Here is a 27330-nt window from a genome sequence, read left to right as displayed (position 1 = left end):
GGATCCCAAAGTGTTATGCTTTTTCCTAAGTTCAAATTTGGATTTTCATGGCCAATAGGGAAGGAACATAGTTATCACCATTACTCCATACAAACGGAAGCACAATGTCAAAGGGTGGGAATAGAAAAACAGCTATTACAGACTTCGTAAGCTAAGTTTTCTTATCCCTACCCCATTGCCAAACAGAATTAATAATACTAATTAACTTACTCTGTTACGGGTCCATCTATAGACAAATTTATTCTGGTTCTTTATATAGTAAAAGGACATTTATTTGATGCTAAAAGACATTCTTTAAAAATGCTCTTTTCCCAACTATTTATGGAAGCTGATCCAACCTATCGTGTACTGTCTAGTAGGTTGACACCCAGAACCTCTGTTCTCCTGCCTACAGTGGTAGGAAAATGGCCAGGGATGGTAAGAATCCATAGGGTTTTTTTTTTCTTCTTCTTCTTCTTCTTAACGCTCTGGAAAGTGGAACCTAGGATTATAAAAATAATTCCCAGATATTTTGTTTTTTTGGGGGACTAAACTATGAAATAGTAAGATTTCACTACAATAATTAATCCAGCCAATAAAAAGTTAGACTTTGTTTCTTTCCAATACCTCTTTTTAGTTCGACATTTATAACTAAGTCTGTGTCTCTTGTGGTCTCGATTACATCCGGTGTTTTCAGCTGGCAGCATTTCCTCTGCTGAGGCCACCCCATGTTTTTTGCCAGGCTACATTTCTGTGAATATAAAGAGAGAAAACCAAGTTGTATTAGACAGTGAAATTTAAGGAGAAATTGAGTATAACTTTGATTTTTGAAACAAAAACCAAGCCACTATATTTGTTATAAACAAACTGGTGATTAAAATATGTAGGCTCCAGAAGTACATTGAAAGTCTTACAGCCATCTCCTAGCCATCCTGCATGTTTTCTCTTGAATATTTATAAGAACCTAATTTAACTAACAAACAGAGACCAGAGATTCCCTTCCAGCTTTGCTTGCACAGATTTAAAATAATGAAAGTGAATTTGCATTTCTTAAAATGGTGTTTTCTTCCAGCTCTCATAGAAATGTTTTTGGAACAGTGATCTGTGCTAACAGCTGTATTCAATCTTGAGTAAAAGTCACTTCCTGAAGAGAATGAAATTCAACTTAACATTCGAACTTGCCTAGAACATAATCCTGTAGGGTGAGTGTACTATGTGATTATGAAACTGGACACAGGCACCCTGCTGAGATGATTTCTTATAAATAATACCCAACAGAAACCATTAATCAGTGTCAGTGTTTTTAACTGAAGAATTAATATTCTAAACGTGTTCCTTACTCATACACGTAACTGTCTTAGTTTTCAACAATTTTACTCTTTGGCATTTAAAAAATGTAATTTCCTTGTGGAATTAGATCTATATGAAATCTTTATCTCTATGTATTAATATATACCATCAGGTAGAAATAAATATAGATACATATAAAATATATAAACATATATGTTTATATATTTAGGCTTTAAAAATTTTTTTAATTGTGTCATTCTTGATTTTCAGGTAAAATTTATTTTTGACTCAGTTCTCTTTACCTATTCTGTCATTTATTTATTGCAGTGAGCTCAATTTAAATAAAATTTTGTTCCTGGCCTCATAAAATTAGTTGTAGGTATATATATGGGAGGTACGGTTTTAGCTATTAATTATGGATTTTAAAAAATCTCTTAGTTATTATTGACCTCTACTTTCCTAAATATTGTACTTCTTTATTTTAAAGAAGGAAAATGTCGTATTACAGTAACTTGGATATTGCTAAAACCTTAATGGAATCATCCCTTAGATGGAAAAGTATTCACTCAATCATCCGTTTTCTTTATGGATCATTCTTTTGTCATCTAAACAGTGAATGTGGAGTTTTCAGTCATAGGCTGTCAAATTGATATAAAGTCTAACATGTTAAGGCAGAATTAACGAACATACATAAAAATTCCAACCATCTCAATTTGTAGGAATGAAAACCGTTTCTGGCCTTACTTTGGTAACAAAAAAGGAGGTAGGCTTTTTTCCATTCCTTGACCAAACCACTAAGTTGCCTTGAAGACCTTTGTTTATAATGTCTTCTTACATTCTTTTCCCCCTGACATGCTCCCCTCCCTCCAGCAGTGAGATACTAATTAAAGAGAGGCCACTGTGACCCTCGGTTGTTTAGAAGTCACCCGGAATGAGGTGGCGGCACCGATCTGGAGAGGAAGCGCTCATTCCTAAATATAACACAGTCCTTAAGACCATCTTGTCAAAAATCTGTTGGCTTCTAATAGCAAACAAAGTACCTCCTTTGACTTAAAAGGTATACATTTGAAACTAAAATGGAATCTCTAAAACTTACTTTAACAACATCTATATCCACTTTTATAAGGATTAGCAACAAATACAATTAACTCATATATGTCACATGATAGTTTCTTTCAGAGACACTGAAATATAAACATTAAAAACATTTTAAATTTGATAAAGAATAATCTAATTTTTATGTGTTTGTTGAGGGGGAGGGAGCACACATCCTGCCATTCCATTTAAAAAATTAGAGACAGCTTAGATTGTGTATGAGAAGACCCCTTCCCTTTCCTTCCCTTCCCTTCCCTCCCCTCCCCTCCCCTTCTTCCCTTTCTTCCCTTTCTTCTCTTTTTCTTTCTTTCTTTCTCTTTCTTTATCTTTCTTTCTTTCTCTTCGTCTCTCCCTCCCTCTCTTCCTTTTCTCTTTTCCTTCCTTCCTTTCTCTTTTCTTTCTTTCCCTTCCTTCCTTCCTTCCTTCCTTCCTTCCTTCCTTCCTTCCTTCCTTCCTTCCTTCCTTCCTCCCTCCCTCCCTCCCTCCCTCCCTCCCTTCCTTCCTTCCTACTTTCTTTCTTCCCTCCCTCCCTCCCTCCTTTCCTCCCTTCTCTCTTCTCTCTCTCTTTCTCCCTTTCTTTTGTTTCGACACCAAGCAACACTTTAATTGGGATGGTAAAACGAATGTGGTGCCTGCCAATCATGGAAGTGCAAGGATTGCAAATTTTTCTTAATATAAGCATTTTGAAAGAAATTGAAATAATGTAATAACTTGCCTTAAATGAGCAGGTGGTGCTGCCTGACATTAAATTATTTCCTTCTTAAGTGGACTTGCTATTGCTAAGTACTAACTTACAAGAAGCAGTTTCTTGCACAATTTTATTAGTATTTGTTTAGCAGGATAATTCTGGTTGCAAGCACAGTAATAGAGACCCATTACTGTTTGTGTTAAGTAATGAGGTGGAATTGTTCTAAGAATATAGAAGGGAATAAGAACCTCAGTTATGAAACCCGATCTCAACAAAACCCGAGAAAGCAGCTTCCTAGGTGGGCCTATGGAGACCAGTTGGATGACAGTTTTCCATTCAAGAGCAGGAGTTTTGAATTTTTCCTCTTGAACTTCTGCCATTTCTGCCACTTAGTTGCTCTTTGTTTAGCTGGGTTAGAGTCCGGCTGCTTTGCTTCTTACTGTCTACTATCATTCTACTCTCTGGGTCTCACTGTCCTGTGATTCACTTTCCAAGTGATGATTCCTCTGCCTCATTGCTTCTCCTTCCTCCCGGCATTGCTTACTCATGGCCCCTCAGCTACTTTATATATGGCCTCCTTCTCTACGCACAGTACCCAGCGGTTTTAGACTCCTGCTAAACACTGACTGAATAAATAGATGAGGAACATTGTTAGGGAATTATAAAAAGTAAGCGTTTTGTGTTTTCTTTTAGTTAGCCTTTAAAGGAGCTAAGAAGATATCAATTAATTAAAAGGCAGCTGGAAGACAAATGTTATTTTGAAAAATTTAACCTAGTCATCTCTCTTTAGGTTAAAAAGGATTCACTGTAATAGTAGTAAGAAATTATTTATTTACAGAGGCACTGAACAAGTGTATACAGTTAAACTTGAGAGTCTGGACTACCCTATAAAGAATAGTAGTGCGTTTAAATGCTCTCACTTCACACTGCCCCATTTAAGCAGCCACACTGGCAGGAATGGAGATGATAATTTAACTTCAGACTCCAAGAGGGGAAGCAGTCATTTTTTATTGAACATATTCCATTTAGGAGTCGAAATTAAGGTCTAATAACGGTCTGAAGACTATTTTTTTTAATCCTTCAGATCTTAATCTTAATAATTTACCTGTGAATAGATGATCAATTCCTGATTATTTTTAAGGCAATCTTTTTTAAAAAAATGTTTGATTTTTAAATCTCTCACCTTCCTATTGCTGCTCATTTTTACCCCTAGCTTTCAGTTGCCCAGGGTACAAAAATAAATACCAGGAAAGAGTTCTCAATTCTTCATCCCTTTGCTTCCTTTTATTTTTTTTTAATATGAAAGGTTATAAACATTCTGTAAAATCTTTCCTAATTTCTGCTATTCATATAGTCATTTGTGAGTGAATAAACAGTAAACATAAGCAGACCCAAATATGTATTTTTTTAATCATATAAAGTTTTTAACTGAATGTTGGGTTGAAGAAGAACCCAAATAGCGGTTTAAAATTCAGTTGCTCAGCTTCCCGGTTATAGCATGAATATCCAGAAGTGGCCAGTTAATGGGGCTTCATTCCCCAGCACTTTGGAAATGACCAGCAGTCCCAAATGCATTTGAGAGCATTTTCACTCATGAGAGAAAATGTACTTCTCAGATTCTAAAGGCTTTCTGAGTGAAAACCAGACAAAACAGACAATAAGGATGCTAATAAGTATGAGACGTCTTTCTTTTTTTCTTTTTCTTTTTTCCCCCAATCTCTCACCTCAGGCTGAAATTCTTAATTTTATGAAATGATTCTTGGCCGGGTGTGGTGGCTCATACCTATAATCCCAGCACTTTGGGAGGCTGAGATGGTGGATCATTTGAGGTCAGGAGTTTGAGATCAGCCTGGCCAACATGGTGAAACCTGTCTCTGCTAAAAATACAAAAAGTAGCCAGGGCATGGTGGTGGGCACCTATAATCCCAGCTACTCGGGAGGCTGAGGCAGGAGAATCGCTTGAACCCAAGTGGCGGAGGTTACAGTGAGCCGAGATTGCGCCACTGCACTCCATCCTGGGTGACAGAGGGAGACTCTGTCTCAAAAAAAAAAAAAAAAGAAAGAAAGAAAAGAAAAAAAAAAAGAAATGGCACTTTTTTTCTTGAACTTCCAAGTCAATAAATTTTAAATTACTTTTGTTTCTAGAGTTGCAACATTGTACAAGACATTGAGGTAGACCGGTTGCTCTGGAGGAGTTTGCCCTCCAGTGAAATGGACTGATAGATAGAACCAAAGTACAAACAAACGGCCTTAGTGGGTGGCACACCTATTTCAGTGGTGACATCAGAGAGAGGAATGAAGGCCACCCAGGGGACACAGGACCTCAAGGAAATTTGAACCAGGGGTCTAGATCCCAAGAGAAGAGCCAAGATTGGAGCTCTGGCTGTGGTATTCTTTCATTCACTGGTGATACTGAAGTGTTAGTCGTGGGTGAGATCATATGTGGAAAAGAACCTAGAGCAGAGCAAAAAAGAGGGTAAAGGGAGGACGCCAATAGAGTAGACAACTTGGAATTACATGAAGGTGAGTGGCTGGCGCTATCACAAAACTACATCATGTTGTGTGGGGACAAGTGGGAGTCAGAAGCCAAGTTAGAGTGGTCTGTATTTGCAATGGGCAATGAAGTGCAAACGTCCACTGACAGTCTTTCAAGAACTCCAGCAGAGAAAGAGAGAAGGAATAAAGTAGCATAAGAAGCAAGGGAATCATTTCCCTCCCTGCCTACCCTTTTTTTTTTTTTTTAGAATAGAGAAGACTTGAGCAAGTTAGTTTACTGGAAAAATGCCATTGCATCTGCTGTTCACATTTTTAAAAGGAAAATATATTAATGTATTACTTTTATAGTAAAAAATGTATTAAGTTTCCAAGAAAAATTGAAAGAAAGAAAAGAAAAGAAAAAGAAAAGCAAGCAATCAAACTGGTATAGAAGTTGGGCTGGGGAAAGTCAAGTGAGGGTATGTTATAGAGAAGTTCAGAACTCAAGGATGCAAATGGAAACCTAAATCTTGAACACAGAGAAGCTATCTAGCTAGGATAGAGAAGAATGCCAAGAAGAGATGCAAAAGTGTAGATGTGTATTTGAGAGATAACCGAGGGAATTTCATGTAAATAATGAATGATCTCTACCGTATCATTGTAGGGGTAGGATTAGGAATTTGAGAAAAAAACTAAAAGGTTTGGAATTCTGTTTGGGATGGGGTAGGGAGCCACTTGCAAATGAGTAAAATGGGTGCTATACAGCAGTAAAGGCGTAACTAAAATTGAGTTTTGAGCATCGTATGATTTACCTGGGAGGTTGTGAGTAACTCAGGAGAAGAATAGAAAAATCTGGTGAAAAATGCTTATTTTAAAGACAGGATGAAAAGGCTATGAATACCAGGCACTAGAAATAGCAAACTTGAGTTCGCTGACTGGGAGTTTAGGTTTGTTAAGTAAATTAAATGTGGTGGGGTGGGGCAGTTGTTGGGGGTGGGTGCTGGTGGTGATGGTGACCTCACAGAGCAGAGGATGCGAGAGTAAAGAGAATGAGGGAGAAACTTACATTTCCACATCTGAAAATGAGAATAATAGTGTGGTGTGGGGATTGATGAAATAATGGCTGTAAAATACTTAAAACAATGTCTGGCACAATTAAAATGTCTAATGCTATAATTTTTGTGAACAAGAGTACAGACTAGATGGAAGAATCGGAATTACAAACTTGATGATACACAGTGATGTCAGTCAATGAAAGAAAGTGGATGTGTAGATTTTCTTGAAGTGGAACTGTCAGGCTTACTCATGGCCCCCTAAACTCAAGGCTTAGGTTTAGATGAAATGACATCACCCAGGAAGAGTGCTTAGCTATATGCTACATTTATCTGAAAAAGGTGGGCATTAGAAGAAGGTAAATAAATGATAATAAATGTCTTTGTCATTTAACAAACTGAAGTGTCTGCTTTGTTTCCTGCGAAAACTCTGTGAGGAAGATATTGTTGTCTTTTTGCTTTTTACAAATGAACAGTAGATTTAGGTGAAGGTGGCTAACAGATAGTAGAACTGTCTTTTGGACACAGTAGTTCTTCTTGAAAGCCCATTCCTTGTCTGCTGCTCAGTACTATAAATGACAGCAGATAGAATGAGTTAGAGTGAATCTCAAGGGCTGTCCTGCTTTACCTTGAAGAGGAAAAGGAAGAGACAGGTGCCTCTCGGTGTGGGGAAGACAGAACGGTCAACCACTGGAGTTTCAACAGAAGTGGTGCCATCCGGGGAAAGTAATTCTTGATTGCTTTAGTGATTCTAAAATACATCGTGGTACCATCTTGGGTTTTAATAAATAAATGCTCACCCGAGATAACAGTGAATCATTTCCAAATCTTCTTAGCTCAAGAGGCTATAATTTTTATGTATCTGACAGCAAAACTTTCTTTTATAGCACAGAAAGTTGTAGGGGGTACTGAGGTTAATGCTTATCTTTTCTGTGTTCCTGTGACCATGTTCTGGTTCATTCTTTGTAACAGTAATTTTCAGTAAAGTTGGGAGCACGTGTCCTCATAATTTCTGGCTCAGAATCATGTAGAAGTGAGCCATGGTGACTGAGGGGAATATATCATAATCCTCAGGTGAGCTGGACTGAAAAGGAGGCCAAGAACTACTCACTGACAGTGAAGCCAGGTCAACGGGTACTTGCTGACTCTTGCAGGCTGCATTTCAATAGAGTACATATGGGGAGTATGTGGTAAATCTTGGCCGTGATTATATCTTCAATAGAGGAGTTTATAATGTAAAGACACTGAGTTGGCCTAATTTAGGCATTTAATACCGTCCTTAGAAAATGTAGCAAGAGGTCTTGGAAAATAGATGAGAGTAGGAAAAAGTCAGAGGGGGTAGACCATAAGCCATGATTTCAACAGAGTAAACGGAGGGATGAGTGTGGTTTGGCTGATGGAAAAACAGAGGCTGTTTCCTGGCAAAGCTCAGAGCCAGAGAAGAGTGAGTTCATGGGCAGCCAAGACACAAATAGTAGCTGGAAATAGAGGTAAAGGGACAAGGGAGTTAGAAAGTAGAGAGCTTTACAAGTGCTGTTCAGAAATTTGCATTTGATGTGGGAGTTTTAGGAAGTAGAGTGATACAGCCAAAGAGGCCAGAAAAAAATTATTTTGGAAACAGGGTACACAACAACTTGGAGTAAATAAGGGCCAGTCAGAGGGAAAAACAGAAGAGTTCCAGCAGTTCAAGCTCGAGAAAACTCCATAAAAGACATGGAGAAAGAGAAGAGAGTCAGTTTGAATTACAGCTAAGCTACTAATTTAAAAATCATGTATTTTCACTGTCAACTGTAGAAATTAGCAGTCTCCTATCTGTTTCATCACTCAGATTTGCGGCATTTCTCAATGGGTTTACTATAACCTTCGTACTACCCAGACTGTAGTCTCATATTTCAACTTTTTAAATGTTTTTGTTTCCTCATTTCCTTTTTTAGGAGAGATTCATGAGAAAAAGGTAAAATGGGCAGATAAAGTAGTTATTTAAAAGAAAACTTATAACTGGCTATGTAGTCACTTCCTAGGTGCTGTGGCACCAAGAATCAGTTTACCTTGGTTGTCTGAGATCCTCTGAATCAACCTCACAAGTCTTTTAGTACACTGACATCCACTAAAAATACTTGAATTGCAGACATTTTCAAACACACAATAAGGTGGAAAGAAAAACTTCAGCAATTATCAGCACTTTGTCCATTCTTATTTACTGATATAACCTTTTAAATGTTAAATGATAGAATGAAACAAACGATATGATTTTGAACTACAAGAGTTTATACACCTAGGAGTAGACATGGGACTAAAACAAATTAATTTTTTTAAAGAGTTTATACACCTACTTTAAAAATCTGTCAGTCACTAAAAACTTAAATTATGATTCATTTTTAAAATAAAGGGCCAGATGGGCATAGAAAGAGGGGAAAACAGTTCCTATAGTGATTTGCAATATTTTTTAGCCTGATATATTTAATAATGTTCATAGCAAATAGCTTAAGTGAATTCTAAGACTTCTTAAAAGAACCCCCCTAAAATAGAATATATTTTCAAATCAATCAAGAGATTACAAATTACAGAACTTAACATGATATTCTTTAATATAGAGGAAGTTTGGCTAGTAAATTAGAATGTAAAATTTATCACCGAATTAACCATGGTTAATTATCCTTACCCAAGGTAACAGTGAATCATTTCCAAACCTATTTAAGTATTCTTAAGTATTTCAAAGTCATAAGCTTGTTTTAACTTTATAGAATAATAACATCTGTTTGAATAGGACTTGCATACATTTTTAATATATTGCTTATTCATTCATTCCAACATTCATGAACCACTATTCAAACACTTAATATGTGCCAAGCGCTGTGTTAGAGGCTTGGGTATATCAGTGGTTTGGTATGTTAATAATTCTTATTAGATGACTTTCAAGGTGAGATCAGTTATAATTTTCTTTTATAACAAGGGGAACATTACAGATAAATGAAATTAATAGATAATCCCCAAGCCTCAGGTTAATCAACCTGTAGTCAATACATAAATTGGCCAATTTGTTTCAGTTTTTCATGTTGGTTTTATCATCACACCAGCAATTAAGTGACTAAAAGGAATGCTGCATATGGAAGAAGAAGAAATGCAAGGAACGAGTCAGTTCCTGAACAGATATGAAGTATCAGATCCTAATAGTTGCTGTTCCAAATGTGAATCATTTACATCTTTTCCTATAACTGGGTCACCTTAACTTTTAAGTTATTGCTTTTGATTCACTTTGTAATTTCATATTAATTTTAAGGACTGTGATAATCATTTCAGATATACGTCTTTTTATCTGATTTACCTGATCTATGTAAAAATTACTTTTCCAATCTGAAGCCCCAGGAAGATTGAGAACTGGCACTCCAGGTACTGTAAAAGGGTGGAAATTTGTGAGGCTTGTCGTGTGCCAGAACAGTACTGATGGCTGATCTTTGGAGTGTATGTGTGTGTGTGTATATGCACGCGTTTGACTAAAACGGGCCAAAGAAGTAACAGTCCAGGATTCATGTTCTCAAGTTATGTTTGCAACTGACAGTTTAAAGCAGTAACAGCAAGAAGTGTACAGTGGTGAAGTCTGATAAATATCTATAGATTTAGGTTCATCTCCCTTTCATCTTTCTTATTATATAAATGCACTGTACATGTAAAAACACTTTAAGTAGAATGACGTGATTGTGGAGAGAGAGAGCTGAGGAGGGAAGCAGACAGCTCAGCTTGTTCCTTTGTGATGGATGTCTTTGTGAGATTAGGGTAAAGTTTCTCATTCTGATGCGTGCAGACTGTGCCCACTACTTGTAAGACGCACTGTCAGATCTCCTTGAAAAAACTGAGCATATGAGTCATTTACTTGTAAAAACTTATTAGCTCTGTGTTCTTCTTAGGAAGGGTAAAAATGAGTGTTTGACAAATATATTTCTAAAGCCAAGGTTATGAATTAAAAGGACATGGATGTGCATTTGCATGCTGTGTATTCATGTTCTTGTATGCCATACTTTATAGATACTAAGACTTCTACCTTTTTTACATTTCAGCATCTCTGCAGTTGAAATGCAGGTTGTAAGTTATGGTGTCTTTTAATTACTGTAGTCCACTTTTTTCAAATGTCAATTAACATCTCAGTAATTTTCAGGCAGCTCACAATCAGTGGCATCTTAGATTGCATGACCTACAGTTTATATCTGAATATTTGTAGGACACTGATTGCAGAGAGATGACTGTGATACTTCTCTTTTACCCACAAAATAAAGTGAGAAGATTTATTCTGACAATTAATGGTTGAAGTCAAGAGAAACTATTTGATCATAGAATCTCATTTCTTGAATAAGTAAGTCACATACAGTTGCAAAATGCAACATTTATTTACAGTCTCTGTGATCTTAAGTAACCTAAAGATTAGGATGCAAATTCACTATGTAGTTTATAAAGCATATTCTTTCTTATTTGATCACTACATCACTACATTTTTTACATTCAACTCTTTTTAACTCAGATATTCATGGTTTTGAAAAGAAGGTGAAAAATATTTCTGTGCTCTGTGTGTGTGTGTGTATGTGTGTGTGCGCACACAAGAAAACTTTTACCTCATCCACTCATGCCTGCAACAAAACATACTATGTGCAGGACACTAGGTTAAGTTAAATTGTTAGAGATTTACAGACTGTCTAAGCAATCTTATAAGATTCTTAAAGCTCAAGAAAAGATAACTTAGCTCACACTTTTATAAGTTGACCAGTACAGAATACAGAGAAAAAGCACTATATAATCTATAGAAGACACCAATTCTAGTCCTGTGGTAGACCTATGATGGATGGTTTCAGATTTCAAGGCTGTTTAACAAAGTTTTCTAGTAGATATGGCTGAATATGAATAGATGGAATGAATTTATTATTGGCCAAGGTGTCCAGGGAGAGACAGTAGCATTCATTCAATTGCTGAAAGATTTATTGAATGATTACTGTATAGCAATTACAAGGACTGGCCCTTAATAATTCTTTCCACCTCTGAAATTCTATATTTCTAGGGCTTCATGTCAGAGGGCAAGTTGCCTGACCAACCTGAGGGTATCTACCTGTTCAAAAAAAGGTGGGCAGTGGTGGCGGGGCGGGAGCAGGTGGTAATAATACCTGTCCTGCCTCCTTCCCCTAGACTTTAATGAGATAATGCATAATGAAGCATTTTATACATTGTAACATTTTTATGAATTCATTATGTCTATACATGTGAAAAATGTAAATAACCCCGAAAAATGGAAATGTCTGCAGAAGTTATCTACTTTTTCTGGCACTTTCTCAAGCTTAAAAGGATCTAACCAGATTTTAACACTTATTAATAATGCCTTGTTTGAAACATTGTATTTGCCACTAGATCAGACATTAGATTGGGAAGTGAAGGAAGGGTGGTTCTGGGAGTATCTAATATGTTGTCAGCGTTCTGGGAGTGTTCTTTACAGTTTGGAATTAGGAATCGCTGATGTCATGATCAGTCACATTGTCATGGCAACATCGGAATTTCCTCATTTGCCTTCTCTTCGCTTGGGGAGTATCAATTTGCCACAGGTCTGTCATCAGTTCACCCCATGTGTTAAACATACTAGATAACCCAGAACTAGTCATTCTTAAAGACACTTGGGGTGAGGAATTTTTATAAGCTCTTTAAATATCCTGTTTCAGTACTCTTAACTATATATCCTGATGTTGGAAACTTTGCCTTCATACATATTCAACTGAATAGAAATTCATTTGTAATTCTATATCTTCTTGTTTGAACCTTTATAATTCAGTGGAGAATGAAAGGCTTTTCAACATTCTCATTTACATAAAGGACGTCATTAATTATTCTAGCATCCTCCTCTTCAAGTGAAATAGACCTAATTTAATGGTAATTTTAGCAACTGAAGAGAAAGGAAACTTACTGTTTCTTTCCTTCTGTGTTTTGAATGGTTTAAAACCTTACTTGTGCTATCCATCCTAGGTTTTGGATAGACATTGGTTATGCACTCTCTCCCTACAGATAATTAGGAATTTCTTATTAAATAACCTTTTGCCATTCTTAGCTTACATGAGGGTTTTGTTTTCCCTGGTACAGTTTGCTGTTAGAGTTGGATTTTTACTCATGTGAAGGACATGGTCATTCCAGGTTCAAACTAATTTTGTTTCTCATGATGTAAAGATTTTGGCTCCAGTTTTCCACAATTTTTTTTTTTTTTTTAAATTTCCTAAGTACTTTCTATCTCTTCCCAGGTCCTGTAGCAAGAGGTGGATGTGATTAGAAATTTTTCCAGCACACTGTTCCCTCCTTCCTCACTTCATCTCTTGTCTTTTACCCCACAGTTTGCTAACATACATAGGTTATTATGTTACTTCCATCTCTTTGGAGTCAGAGAGACCCCAGATGAAACTCCAGCTCTACTACTGTAATTTCAGAGATTACCTAGTAGTATCTTTCTAGGTAAATTTATGAGTTTTACTAGTCATAATTTATGAGTTTTACTATAATTCATGGAAAATTCATTGAATTATCTCGAAATATTCTGAAAATAAGCACTTACATTTTTATAGGCTTACAGTAGGCATGGAGAATAACAGCTCCATACCAGATTTTCACAATCAGAGTATAGAAAATTGAGACATTGTCCAGTCAATTTAGGAAAACAGCCATTCACAATATATAAAAAATGGACCTTCTCTTTGTCTTGGTACCCCAAGCAGTTTACTTATTTTGCTATGGAATTTGATCTATAGCTACAAATTCACTGTTGTTTAAACAAAAGCAAAATCTTGAATTTTTCATTTAAATAGCCTTTTATTCAGATGTTGTATTTTTGAAAAGGATATGACTCCCATGTACCTGTTTTTACAGTTTTTTTGTTTGTTTGTTTGTTTAGACAGGGTCTTGCTCTGTCTCCCAGGCTGGAGTGCAGTGGTGCGATCTCGGCTCACTGCAGCCTCAATCTCCCAGGTTAGTTGGGCTAGCTAACTAAATCATTTTTTTTTAAATATAAAAACTTAGGGACAGAAACTAATAGATAACCCTTATACCAAAAATTGCTGTCAGCTTTGAATTTTTATTAACTATCATGCAAGAGTAGAGCAATAACTATTTTATGAACAGATTAGATCCCAAAATGTTTGTAAGTTATTTGTTTCAAATTTGGAGGATGTTTCTTCATAGAGAGATGTTGTAAATGGTGATTAGGATTTTAGTTGACTTAAAACAAACATCTGTGGATCTCATAACATAGCTAATATCTAATATGGTCTCTCACCCTTTTTTGAGGGAAAATAAAACTTGGTTCCACTTCAGGATTCTGCAAATAACTTTCACCTAACCACCATCTCAGCTATCCTACAATATCCCAGAAGATAAATTTTTCTGCTTCTCTCCCAACTCTGTCCCACCAATGATTCCAGAAAAAAAAAAAAACTGGTTTAAAGAGAGGAGTTGCACCTTAGCAACCATCAGTGAAATGAGATTTAGATGCTAGGTTGGGTCTGCATATATACCTGTACTATTCACAATATATTCAAATATTGGAAAGTTTGCATTTATATTCAGTGGACTGGAAATTCAATGTAAACCCATATGCTTTTACAACTGAGCAAATGGAGGCTCCTAGAAGGGATAAGTGCTTTGCCCAATGTCACACAGATGGTAAATGGTTAAGATTCAGGGTCAGGTGCTCTGATGCCCAAGCTGTGGCTCTTAATACCATGTAAGTTTTTCTCTGTGGGGTTTGGACTTGACCCATAGCTAATGGTAATAATAACCATTATTAATATTATTGGAGACAGGGGACTCTGGAGTCAAAGAGACCCAAGATCAAACCCCAACTCTACTATGTGTTGGATCTGTGACCTTGGGCAAGTTACTCAGTTTTCTCTTTGGTAAAATGGGATAGTCATTCTTCTGTCCTGGGGTGTGTGTGCAATGTGCTTAGAAAGTGCCTGGAATATAGTAGTTACTCAATAAATGACAGCTATTATTATTTAATACTACATGCAGGGAAGCAGCAGTGGGACAAAACTCATGTATTCCGTTTTGTTAACCAGGACAGAATAATCAGACTATGGCTTCTGGTAGCGCTCATCAGAATATGGCTATGTTTATATTGTTCTCTATACCTTCTAGGATTATAGCTATAGTTTTATTTTATTACAGTGGTTTCAGCTTTATACACATGTACTTTTATACATGTTTAGGGAGCTTTTAAGTCTGGAATAAGAATTGCAGATTTTTTAAAAAGCAAAATAGTAAATAATAGAAAATGTTGCTGCTACTTTAGAAATAGGGTACTTTATCAACTCTATTTTGTACCAGGAAAGAACAGAAATTTGAAGAATCTGCTGACCCCATATTTTTTCTTTTTTTTTTTTCTTCTGTTTTGCTGGGAGCCAGAGGCTTTGTGAGCTCTTATACATAGACTCTCAAATGGAAATAGTTTCTTTGGTGTGAACTGCGTATACTAACCTATACTGTGTGGCTATAGTTTATGCATTAACGGTTGCAGTCTGATACAGTGTTGAATGAATTTTTCCTCTTAATTCCTTTCACCATTCAATTTAACCCAAATAAAAATGGGTGCTTGAAATGGTTCAGCAGCAATAGAGGGATAGAACCTGCTGTAGGTCAGTTCTTTTCTTGATAGAAGTCTTCTATTCTTATCTCATTGGACATCTTCTCTGCCCCCATTTTTTTCCCCTTCTTTCAAAGCTTAGCTTCGCCACCATACTTTCTTTGTAGTAATTTCATTCAAAGCTTACTCTTTTATGTGGGGCTCAGTAATATGTGTATTAGGGTGTCGGGTCCTCTAGGACTCCTCACCTGCCCCTTTTAGGAAGTTCATCAATTAGCAATGATTTCAGCAGTGATTGCCTCAAGTCTGCATTCTCTCTCATTCCAGCCTTCTGTCTGTAGTTCTGTTTTTCTGATCATCTGCACAATGCTTCTTTCTGAGTATCCCTCAAACAAAACATTTATACAGTTCAGCTTCCCACGCCCATGTTATATTCTGTATTGATCTCTCCCTGCTGTGGACTCCCATAGCACACGATTGTCTAGAACACTTGCCTGGCACTTATCACTTAATGCCTTGCATTATTAGTGTACAGCAAGCAATTCGGGTGCTCTATGGTTTACAAGTACTCACCTAGGAATTGAAGCATTATCTATAAGGCTTTTTTTTTTTTTGAGATGGAGCATTACAGAGTTTTAGAGAGCACAAGACTTAGTAAATCTTTTAACCCTAGCCAGGTCTAGATTTTAACCCTAGTTTGCTACTTGCTTACTAGCTTTGTGGATAGGTCATCCAGCCTTAACTTTATTTCTTTCATCTGTACATTGAGGCTTATAACCCTTCCAAACTCAAAGGTTGTTGTGAAAGTTAAATGAGACGTGAAAAGTTTAAAAATGAAAATTTCATTTTAAAATTGTTGCTTTGGGACAAATGTGTTTCACATTTAATTCTCAAATTTCAGGCATATGAGCTCTTTTAAGTGGCAGAAGGCATTATTACCTATGTGTGTCATCTCCTATTTCAGATTGCAGGCTTCTGCATGTACTGGTGGCTCCATCCTTATTATCCTAGTTGGAATATACCTCCTGGCTTATGAGAGTGATCTCTGATACTGCTCACAGTCTTCCTATTCATTCAAAAATGGCTCTTCTCCAACACATAACTTCTTTGAAGGAAACTAGACAAAAACAGATGAAGAAAAACTTCAGTGCACCTAGGTTCCTGAAAAAGACCTTTTTCTAGACTTTCGTTTTCCTTTTAAAGTTAAATCTGCAGCATACAGAACCTTAGAAAGCATATTCATTCAGCCATTTAACAGTTTTTTAAAAAAATGACCTCCCCTTGCCTAAATTCGCTTGTCATTAATTCTTGCTTTACCCTTGCTCCTGTTCTTTGATGTTCAGCATCAGTTATTTGCACAGTGCAACCATTTAAATCTACACACCACCATGATAAAACCTGGAAAAACAATAACAACAACTGCCATTTATTGAGTTTGACACTTTGTCCATGTACTGTGCTTAAGACAATTTTGTGAGGCGTCTGGCACTCGGAGAGGTTAGCAAACTTGCCCAGAGCACAAGTGGGAAGCTGAAATATGGACCCAGATCTGCTTGGTTCTGCTTTAATTCTGTTCCTTGGATTGCAAAGTCCAGATTCCTTTAAGCTCTCTGAAGAAGGAAGGGTGTTTTAAGTACACAAGTGGAGGGGCTGTTGTAAGTCTTAAGAGCCAAAGCAGCTCTAGGGACTACAGCCCCCTCCATCATTTCACCGCCAAGTGCTCACCCACTCCTGGCATGCCGTACTCTCTGCCCGCTGCCAGTAAGCTTCCTGTTTACTCATAGTTTCTGCTTCCTCATAACCTTGGCTTGCATATGGTTTTGGCTTGTTGTGGCCTCTGCTCTACCCCTGGCACTCTTGCAGTTTCTGCCCCCTTAGTAACTGGTTCAGCCATTGGAGTTTTCTGAATCAAATCCCCAAGGGTGAGGATTGGATTGGTCCTGCTCATTTTTTTTAGTCCCAGCCCGGCCCGGTCATAGGTCACAGGCCTGTGGGTTGCCCTTGGATCAGATTCCCACAGCTTCTTTACCTATCAGCTGAGTGAGGTGAGGGAGGAAGACATAGGACAGCCCAGGCAGCAAAGTCTGTTTCCCTTGAAAGAAGACGAGCATCAGCCAGGTGCGGTGGCTCAGGCCTGTAATCCCAGCACTTTGGGAGGCTGAGGTGGGAGGCAGATCACGAGGTCAAGAGATCGAGACCATCCTGGCCAACATGGTAAAACACTGTCTCTACTAAAAATACAAAAATTAGCCGGGTATGGTGGCCCATGCCTGTAGGCCCAGCTACTCGGGAGGCTGAGGCAGGAGAATCGCTTGAACTCGAGAGGCAGAGGTTGCATTGAGCCGAGATCGCGCCACTGCACTCCAGCCTGGTGACTGAGCGAGACTTTGTCTCAAAAAAAAAAGGATGAACATCTCTAGGACAGGTTCTTCCAAAGACCCATGATAACTTGGGTCTCTCTGGACTGTTTTCTTACTTTCTCTGTGTTAGAACGTATTTGTTTCAAAGGCTGAGGAACGTTTTCAGATGAACCTCACCGAGATCTGTCCCTGTAATCACTCTTACAACTAAGCACTTGTGAATAATCAATAATTGAGTGTGTATGTTATATACAGGGTCTCATAGTTACATTTTTTTCCTTACGTTGCATTCTTTGTGTTTGAGTGACTTCATTACATTTTATATTTTGTTGAGGGTAGATTATCTTATCTCTTTGTAATGCTTTACTTACTTAAGAACACAGCACCTACTTAAGTTTGGAACTTTTGAACCCCGGTGGGCATTGTTTTTTTAAACCTATATGCCTTATATTCTGTCCTTTCATGTCATTCACCATTACAGAACATACATTTTGTTGGCTTTTAGATATCCTTCTCTAGCCTTAAAGTCTTTTTAATATTCTTTTAGTATTCTTAGTATATCTTAGTATTTAGTATTAGAATTCTTTAGTTTTCTACTTTAAATTTCATCATCACTTAAAAACTTTTCTTATCCCCATAAAACTATTGCAGAGTGTATCCAATCAAATTTTAGCATTCTGGACTGCACAGCGTCCAAAATATTATGACCTTAGAGTACAGCCATAGAAAAATTAATCGGTGCTGTTCTTTTGTGGTTTACATTGTGGTTTCCTAAGAGACCACTCTTGACAACTGAGGTCGTACAGGGAATTTTTTCCATAGATGCACAGATGACAGGTCTGAGCTGCTGGGGTGTTGAGCAGTAAGTTCTCAGAGAAAGGCACCTATGACTTGAACATTCTGATGAGCGTCTTCTATTTTATACTGGTGCTTGGTAACTTGCAGTAAAGCATCCTAGTGAGAGGAGACAGCAAAAGGGCAGTCAAAACAGTTGTCTAGCAGAAAATAGTTCCAGCAGATACACCAACTTTCACTGAATGCTCATTATACTGTGTTTGATATTTAATCACTTTAAAGGACAGATTTTTACGTGAATTTTGTCTGGCAAGTTCTTACTCGTCCATTGTGCACCTAGTACTGTGCCCGGAATAAGTTACTTTGCTTTTTTTTTTTAATGAAAAGAATTCGGAATTACATGTGTGTTTTATACGGTTATGTTTAATAGGTGAGGCTTTCCAGTTATCTGGCTGCGGAATGTTGGAAGAGCCTGAGTATGGAAGGGGTTCACTAAGTCACCAGCAGGATATCTAGGATGAATATTTTTTCCAGTTCCTCGCAGCTAGAAAAGCCTTTGAATGGCCACAGCTTTGCCAGAAGACTTCATTTCCACAGGGGACACTGTTTTCCTTAGGGAAGCCAGAAGGCATACGCCTTCACTTTTTAGACAAGTTAGGATTTTTCATTATCATGGCAGATGAGCCTTTCCAGGAAGGTATTAAGAGACCAGAAACCAAGGAAGAACTCTGTAATATTTACTGCAGCGATAGTATTCGGTAAAAGTCACCGTGGAACAGGCCAATTTGAAGGATGGCAAGCCCGTCCCAGTGGCTTATCCAGAGACCGCAGGCTCTGCCAGTCCGGGCTGCCGTGGAGGCCTTCTGCACTGCACAGGTTCGGGGCTTCATACGTCCACGGAAAGGTGGTCGAGAAAAGGGACAGCTTGAGCAGCCTTAGGTCATTTACATCGGGAAACAAAGGGAAGTCCCTCCTCCCTTTGTCTCTTTTTTTTTTTGCCGAGTTTCTGTGTCCTTCGAAGAGAACACATTCGTGTCGCATCTAATAATTAACATAAGGAAGGATTACACTTCCAGTTTTCAGGGAGAAAGGTTTACCAAACCGATACTCTTAAATGATTTTCGTTCCTTGATATTATCATCTTGAAGGAAAGCTGGTAAACTCTGGCTTAGGAATAAAACAAAACTTTACTGATCGTATTTGGGTGAGGGGCTGGGGAGTGGAGAACTGTTTCCTTTGCTAAAATTTTAGCGTGTGAATCGGGGGATGGAGACGTGCAGAGGTTTGAAGGGAGGGTCGTGTGTTCGTTGAAGTAGGGGTAATTGTCCGCACCTTTTCTTGAAGAGTGGCGAGGGGGCCTAGTTTGAAGGTGAAGAAGACAGGGAAGACCCAGGTGCCAGAGTGGTCCCCGAAGCGACGCCCTTAAAAGGGGCTTCCAGCCGGGGTGCAAAGGTGCCGTTGGTGCTTAGGAAAGAACCCAGGGGGAAAAAGAACAGAGGAGGGGGGTTGGCTACTCCGAGGAATGTGAGGCATGCGGGGAGCCAGACCCAACCATTGCACCAGAGCGGGGGCGCCGGCGGCTCCCCGGGCCGCCCGGCCCCGGCTCCGGCCCCGAGCCTGGGAGGGAGAGCGCGGCGGCCGGGCGGGCGGTGGGGCGGCGGGCGCCGCGCCCAGCGGGCGGGCGGGGAGGCGCGGGTGGGCCTGGGCGCGGCGCGAGGCGGTGCGCGACCGCCTCCCCGCCCCCGGCCGGCGCGCTCTCAGGGCGGTGGTTGAGGCCGCGGTAGGTGGGGACGCGGCGGCGCTGCTCCTCCGCTGCCGCCGGGAGAGTCGGCGACGCCGCCAGCTCCGCGCGCGAACACCCGTCCATGGCACGCAGGGCGGCGGCTGCCCCAGCTGCTCGAGTCTCGCCCGCCGCCGCGCCGCACTTTTAGGCGAGTGCGGAGGTCGAGGGCGGAGGGGAAGTCAGCGCGGAGCTGCAGCCCCCGCCGGCCGCCGCCGCGCGGCGAGAGGGAGTTCCCAGAGCTGCCGCGGCCCCGGGCCCGGCCGGCCCCCTCCTTGCGCCCTCCCCCTCGCGGCGAGGCTGCCCCGCGCCGGCGCCCGCACCCGCCGCCCGCAGCGATGATCTTCCCCAGCAGCAGTGGCAACCCCGGAGGCAGCAGCAACTGCAGGACGCCCTATCGCAAGCAGGTGAGGCGGCGGCCGGGATGCCGCGCCGAGGCCGGCGAGCCCCGCGTTACAAAGGCGGCCGCGCCCGGGGGCTCCGCGCCTCCTCGGAGGGACCGGCTGGGCGGTGACCTTGTTTCCCAGGAAGGCGGCCCACGGGGACGGCTCGGCCGGCGACCTGAGCAGGGGAGATGCTCTCTCCCCCGCCGCCGCCCGGGCCGGGCAGGTTGGGAAGTGGAGGAAGGGGCAGGGGCGGAGAGGCGGCGAGGGCAGAAGCGCGCCGGGCCAGGGGCTTCACCCAGCTCTGCAACAAGTTTGGGTTTTTCCCGAAACCTTTGTGTGTAGCGGAGTACGGTAATAAGTCGTCTCGCTGGTGTGCAGTCTTCGCTTGGAACCTCAGAGAACCTGTCTGATTCGTAGGAAACCCGGAAGACGTGTGTCTGTGTGTGTGTGTGTGTGTGTCTGTGTGTGTCTGTGTGTTTGTTCGCGCGCGCCCCCCTCACTTAAAGAAAAAAAAAAAAAAACAGGAACTTCTACTGTCACTTTCTCAAGGTTTTCAGTAGCACAGGGAAATCCTGTGACATCCTAGTTGCAGAAGATACTTGGATATGCCTGAGTCATACACATGCTCTTTCCTATTTTAATACTGTTTCATACATTTTTTAACAGATTGAACTCCAAAGCCACTTCAGTGGTTAGATCACAATCCCCTGCCGGGAAAAGGAATGGAGCTGGGAGCTTATAGTTGAGGCCTTTTGTTTTATTTTTCATCTTTGTTTTTAAAAGAAGGTTACTGAAGCCATGTTGTGATACATCTCACAGAGCCTTTCAGCAGCAGCAATAACAAAACCTAGCTTTAAATTATCTAAAAAATGTGCAGGTCTGTTTAGAAAAGGTTAAACTGATTTAGAGGTCAGTGGCAAGATGCTTGTTGAGAAAACAAAAACAGGATTGCAGATATTTTTCCTCCATAATAAATCTCTTGTCTACATCCTTAGCCACTGAGACAAATCAATTAAGTTATTATCCCAGTAAGGATACAAGCGAACTGTAGCCTTCTTGCAGACCGTGGCTCTCTTAAGATCACGAGCGATGACAGTGATGCCTGGTGGCTTCCCTTTAGGTGTTTACAGGATTATTGATTATGTTTAGGTCTTGTTGTCAGAGTCATTCTTTTTGTGTGTGTGTGTCCTAGCATAAGTATATTTGCAAGTATTTTGGCAGTGTCAAAAAGAAATGTTTTCTGCCTTCTGGTGTTTGGTTCTTTTCTATGTTAACTTTCCTTTAAAGAGGCAGTACACACACCGTGGTCTGTGTGCCCTTGATGTGGAAGTCCATGGAACTTTTACCTGGGTTAAGAAGTTCTTTCCTTTAATTAAATAAATAAAATCTGCATTTGTGACTCCGCTGAAGGATATGCTAAGATAGTTAAGATTCCGAAGCAGGCATCTCGAAGTCATTTCATGTGGCTTCATTTAAAAGAAATGCTCTCGGATCCAGTACACTTACGTCAACTTCATAAATGCGACCAATTTACAATAAACATTCCCCTTGCAACCCCTCGTCCCCCACCCACCTCACTCTACCTGAAAAGATGGCTAATTATGTTAGGGCCTTGTGTATTCATTTATTTGTTGTCAAAACCCGGCGGGGTGTTAGCTCTGAAATGGGGAAATGGCTCTGAGGGCGAGGCCTTTGGCTGTGAGGGGCTGGAGGTTTTGTGTGTGAAGGAGGGTAGCCTGCTGGTCTGGAGCATGCTGATAAGATGCTCTTCTTTTCACAGGGCTCTCCTTAGATTCAAAGACTAAAAGGGCTGACTGAATCAGAAAAACAAACAGACTTTCTTTTTTTCTATAGGCAAAGAAAGAAATGAATGTGTAGGCATTATACAGACACAAGACCCCGGGTACCAGTGGTATTTGAGTCAAAGGTTTCTTTTGTTAGTATTTAGCCATTCACTGGGAAAGCACACTTCCAGCGCGGGGACCTGGTTACCATGAGTGACTTTGTGATCTCATCCTGGCTTAGGCTAAATGGGAAGTCTAATTAATGCTTTTTATAAGATTTTGTGATGTTAAGCTTCAACCTTGCAGTTCATATTAGTTTGTTCATTTTGATGAAAGAATTGGCAAATTTTAGGTATGTGATGCTGTTTGATTTTAGTCTAGAAATACATAATCAACTGTTAGAGCTGATCTCAGATAATTTGCCCGAAGAAAAAAAGAAAAATGGAATGTAAGGAATACTTTACAGTAACCTTTGGAAAAAACACTGTAATGGTTCGGAATCACACTTGCATTATACATACATAATAGTAATAGCTAACTTTCATTGAGTACTTCACTACCTGCTGATTGCTGTTCGGAATGTTTTTGGCAGATTAACTCATTTAGTCATCTTGAAAGTCCTATGATGCAGGCAATATTAGTATATCCATTTTACAATTAAGAACACTGAGGCATAGATTTAAGCAAATTGCCCAAAGTCTGTACAACTCAAAGTGCAGAGCCAGAATTTGAACCCTGACAATTACTCCCTTCAAACCACCACACTACAGCTGCCTGCCTACATGTACACCTCAGTAGAAACCCATAGAGAGTTTATCTGCATCATTGCCCATCACCCTTCTAATCTCAGAAGACCAGTTTAGGGATTCCTCCCACCTTTTTGGGGAGGGAGAACTTGTGAGCTAGGAGGTGAATGATGAAGTAAATGGATGATACAGATGGTAAGTTTGTGATGTTTGGAAGCAGCATTGATATAAAAATATGGCTGTGCTGAATGATTGTACAACTCTTAAAGCTTTTTACATTTTACGTACACAGTCATCTCTCAGCATCCGAGGGAGATTGGTTCCAGGATGGCTCAAGTTCCTGATATAAAATTGCATAGTATTTGTATATAACCTATGTACATCCTCTCGTATTTTTTAATCTCTAGATTACTTATTATACCTGATACAATGTAGATGCTATGTAAATAATTGTTATACTGTATTATTTTCCAATTGTTTTATTGCTATTTTTATTGTTTTTCCTAGAAATATTTTTAATCCGCAGTAGGCGGATGCAGAACCTCTTTATACGGAGGGCCGACTGTGTAGGCGTGAGCTAGTTTCAGTTAAAGCAGAGGTGGTTGGTACTCATCCCTCACCTGCCCCCACGTAGTGTAGCCAGGGCATCAGGGAGTACTGATCTCTGGCATCATCTGGGATCAACAGGATTTTCCTGCCTCACAGGCCTGTGAGCACATTAGAAATACACCTGCTCAGCTCAGGTCAAAGTGAGAAGCTTTTGAATGGAGTGATAACCCAGTAGGCAGTATCTAGATAAAGATGATTGGTTCAAGTCTCAGTGGACAAATGTGTACGTTCTATTACTGTTGACTGTGACTTTGAAGTATATGGTGTTCATTAAGCAAATCCAATCTGATTATATGAAAAGAGCACCCAAAAACCAAAATGAAACCATTTATCAGGACTTTTGTAGTTGTGAAAATATTTGTGTGTTTTAAAACAAAAGAAGTGATTTATACTCAAAGGCTTTTAGATATAGAAAATTGGTATTTTCATTTTTCCTTTGTGTTGTTTCTTGAATTCTTTTATTAGCTACTCCTCTTCCTGTTTCCTTACTTCCTTTCATTTTGGAACTGCTTTCTTGAGGTAGTTAAGTTACAAACCAACCATACTTTGGTTTCTGCACATTGTGGCATGTAGGAAGGCCTTTTTTGCTGAATAGTATGTTGTCCTAGTGGCTTCCAGTAGGGTTTTGGAGGTAGGGGAGTGAATGCAAAATTCTCCTGCCTGTGTGTATGTGTATGTTTATGTCTGTGTGTGTATTTCTTTTTCTTTACAAATGATCTTGTCCTCCAATAGTTGTACTTGTTAAATGTTGCTAACTTTTGATGAGGGAAGTACTTATCTTCCCAGTTTAAGTAGATTTACATAGTTTACTGCCTTCTTCAAGATTAACTGGGTGTAGCTGCACGTGAGGAATTCAACAGTGATTCAGTGTTTGGCCTTGTTTAGAGGATGACATACAAAGCTGTTGATTAATCCTCTTCAGGCAGTTTCTGTTCACAGCAATTTGTGTTTAGTAGATTGGGTTTTGTTAAAGTTTGAAGATTAAACTTGTGCATAGAAGATATTTAAATGAACACTGCCTGAAACAGTCCCAATTTGTTGTTGTTGTTTTAAAGTAAACGTTTTCAAGCTACAGAGATTGGAGGTTTAGGGGAGAGTAGCAGAAAGGTAAATTGGTATGTATAAGAAAAGTCTTGGCCCATTTTTATGTTATGTTATCTCTATGTATTTGTGATCAGGTAGGATCTATGAGTCATGATGATGATGTTTTAAAATCTGCCCATACATAACCATTTGAAAACTGTACAATTCATCATGATTGTCCACTTTTTCTACTAGGGGTCCCTAGTAGAAATGTCCCATTTTGGCATCTCACTACATGGCCCATAGTTCACTTCAGGTTTTGAACATATTTCTAGTGTTTTGCTTTTCCTTATTTTCAGAGATTACTGTCAACTGGGCTTACCATATATTAGTAGTACTTTTATTTTTGAGACCTTTCTTGGTCGGGAGGGTAAGAGTCTATCTGATCCAGGTTTCTGAGAATATATTTATAAAGTACTCAGCCAGTAAATAAATATTTTAAGGATGTATAAACCTCAGTCATACTTAATCTTCATAGCATCCATAGAGAGAAGGTCTGGAGCTTTGAGGCAATGACATTAAGTGGCCTACTTGGTGAAAGCTAGGTCCCTGGAGTCAAGGGCTGGGTTTGCTACTAGGAGGAAGAAGGAAAGCCTGTCAAGAACAGCTGTGGCCTCACTACACTTCTCTTTACGTGGCCTCCCAAAGACATGTGGCCCACAGAGTGTCCAGATTTCAGATGTGAGAATTGTAGCTTTTGAATGTATTAGTGTTTTTGTTTGTTTTATAAATACTTTCACAGATAACATACTAGACACTGAGTTAAATTTGAATTTCAGATAAACAGTGAATAATTTTTTAGTATAAGTATGTCCCAGATTTTCATCATACTGCATTTTAAAATTTGCTAAATCTAGCAACCCTCTCTCAGGGAAATCCAGTTCACTTTTTAAAACTAGTTATAAAAAAAATCATGATAAGAAGACATACTATTCTTACTTTTTCCACTGAAAATTTTGCCCCTTAGCATATTCCTTAGGCCCTGATAACAATGCACATTTCACATCTTACCTTCTTGAACTATTTGGTCCGTGCTTCTGCCTGCACTCTACCTAATTGAAAGACTATAGCTTAAGTTCTGGCTCTACCATTTGTATGCTTTTTCACTTAACCTCCCTAAGTCTGAGTTTCTGCTAAGTAAAGATAACAGTGCCCACTTCACAGGGTTGTTGTTGTTAATCCTTCTAAGGTGCTATTATTAATGTCCCCACAGAGCAAGCAACAGCGGGTGGTCCTAGGCGACTTCTGTGTGGTCTAGGGAGACCTTGACACGGTCGCCTAAGAATGGACCGTGTTTACAGCCTCTAAGAATGGACTGTGTTAGAATGAGAGGCAGCCTGAAAAAGGAGTAAGGACCTGAGGTTGAAAATGAAATTCTTAACCACATTTTTTTTTAAAAAAGAAAGTACCAAGAAGTAGAAAAGTGGATCCCACCATATTTTTAAAACAGTTGGTCATGGTTTATGCTCTCGATAGCAGAATTTGCTTCCTCTCTGGGGAAGACTTTCAATCCTTTCTTCTTTATTTCATGCAGATATATTAGGAAGGTAAAAAGAGCATTGATCATTCTTATCAGTGAAAAATGCTACTTTTTAATTTGCTGGAAAACAGATGTGATTATTAGTAGATGCATGATTATTTCCTGAATTCTTTCCTTTGTCTTGTTTGTATGTTTGATTTTCAAAGATATTGTCTTTGCATTACTCAGAAAAATAAACATTTTTTTTGTCCTTGGACATCTGTAGGTGTTTAGTGGGTGTTTGTTTTTAAACTCGCATCTGTACAGAGTGCTTTGCTTAACACATTCTAAAATCTTGGTGTAAACTTTAAAATAGTATAGAACACACTGAGGAAAGGAAGAAAGCATTTCCTGGAATTAGGATAAGGTGGAAGAATTAAATGGAGCAAATGTAATCCTGGACTAAAATAAAAATCAGTATAACTGTTGGGATTTAGCACTTACTATAACAACAGCAGCAGCAAGAAACTTGGTGTTACGCAGAACAGTACCCTAATAAATAGAAATCGATGTTGGCTCTGCTTTATTCATTTAAACATATGGAATTTCATAACAGAATAATGTAAACTAGAGATTATCTTTTGTTTGTCAATTGTATATGCAATACAGTCTCAAAAATGTATTTTTAAAAACTGGAAGGAAATATGCCAAAATATTAATAAATGGCTTCCTCTGCTATAGAATCACAGGTGACTTTTTTATGATCCTTTACATTTTTTACAACCATCCAGTCCCTCTTGTCCCCTACAATGAGCATGCAGTCCTTTGGTTATCAAGAAAAAGACTGTGAAAAAAACAAAGCGAAACAAAAAAACCTAACAAATTGTATTTTTTAAATTTCTCAAAATTGTGGTGAAACCCCAAAGAATTCATTTTGAGAATTTCAATCAAGCGTGAAGGTACTGCTTGTTTCTAATGCCTGAGTTTTGAGGGGTGGTCCTTTCCTATTCTTTATGTATTATTTTTATTTCCTGCAAACTCCTCTACTACCTTTTTAGAAATCAGTTATTTCTGACAGATACTTTTTATACTTAATAACTTAAAATTTTCCTATTTTTATACATATTTTAAATAGGCCTTCTGTACTTTTTAA

At 39.2% G+C, this 27330-nt stretch overlaps 1 protein-coding gene across 7 annotated transcripts in view; it reads left to right on the top strand.

Moving 5' to 3' along the window:
* Positions 1 to 27330, top strand: part of RBMS1 (RNA binding motif single stranded interacting protein 1) — a 215031-nt gene that overhangs the window by 60568 nt on the left and 127133 nt on the right. Inside the window, exon 1 of one of the 7 annotated variants that reach the window (XM_025404169.1) lies at positions 19388 to 19486. The exons of 5 other annotated variants lie outside the window; for them this stretch is intronic. Coding sequence is in view for 1 of the 2 variants with exons in the window: in XM_025404164.1 (XP_025259949.1) it covers positions 20449 to 20517 (69 nt within the window). In the remaining variant the exon portion in view is untranslated. Of the gene's footprint in view, positions 1 to 19387; positions 19487 to 20019; positions 20518 to 27330 lie in introns of those variants that run through there. One more of the 7 variants, XM_025404164.1, reaches the window with a different exon arrangement.

The sequence above is a fragment of the Theropithecus gelada genome, chromosome 12 (assembly GCF_003255815.1).
Source record: "Theropithecus gelada isolate Dixy chromosome 12, Tgel_1.0, whole genome shotgun sequence".
Taxonomy (NCBI): Eukaryota; Metazoa; Chordata; class Mammalia; order Primates; family Cercopithecidae; genus Theropithecus; species Theropithecus gelada.
The sequence above is the reverse complement of the archived record's forward strand: the minus strand, read 5'-3'. Positions and strand labels throughout refer to the sequence as shown.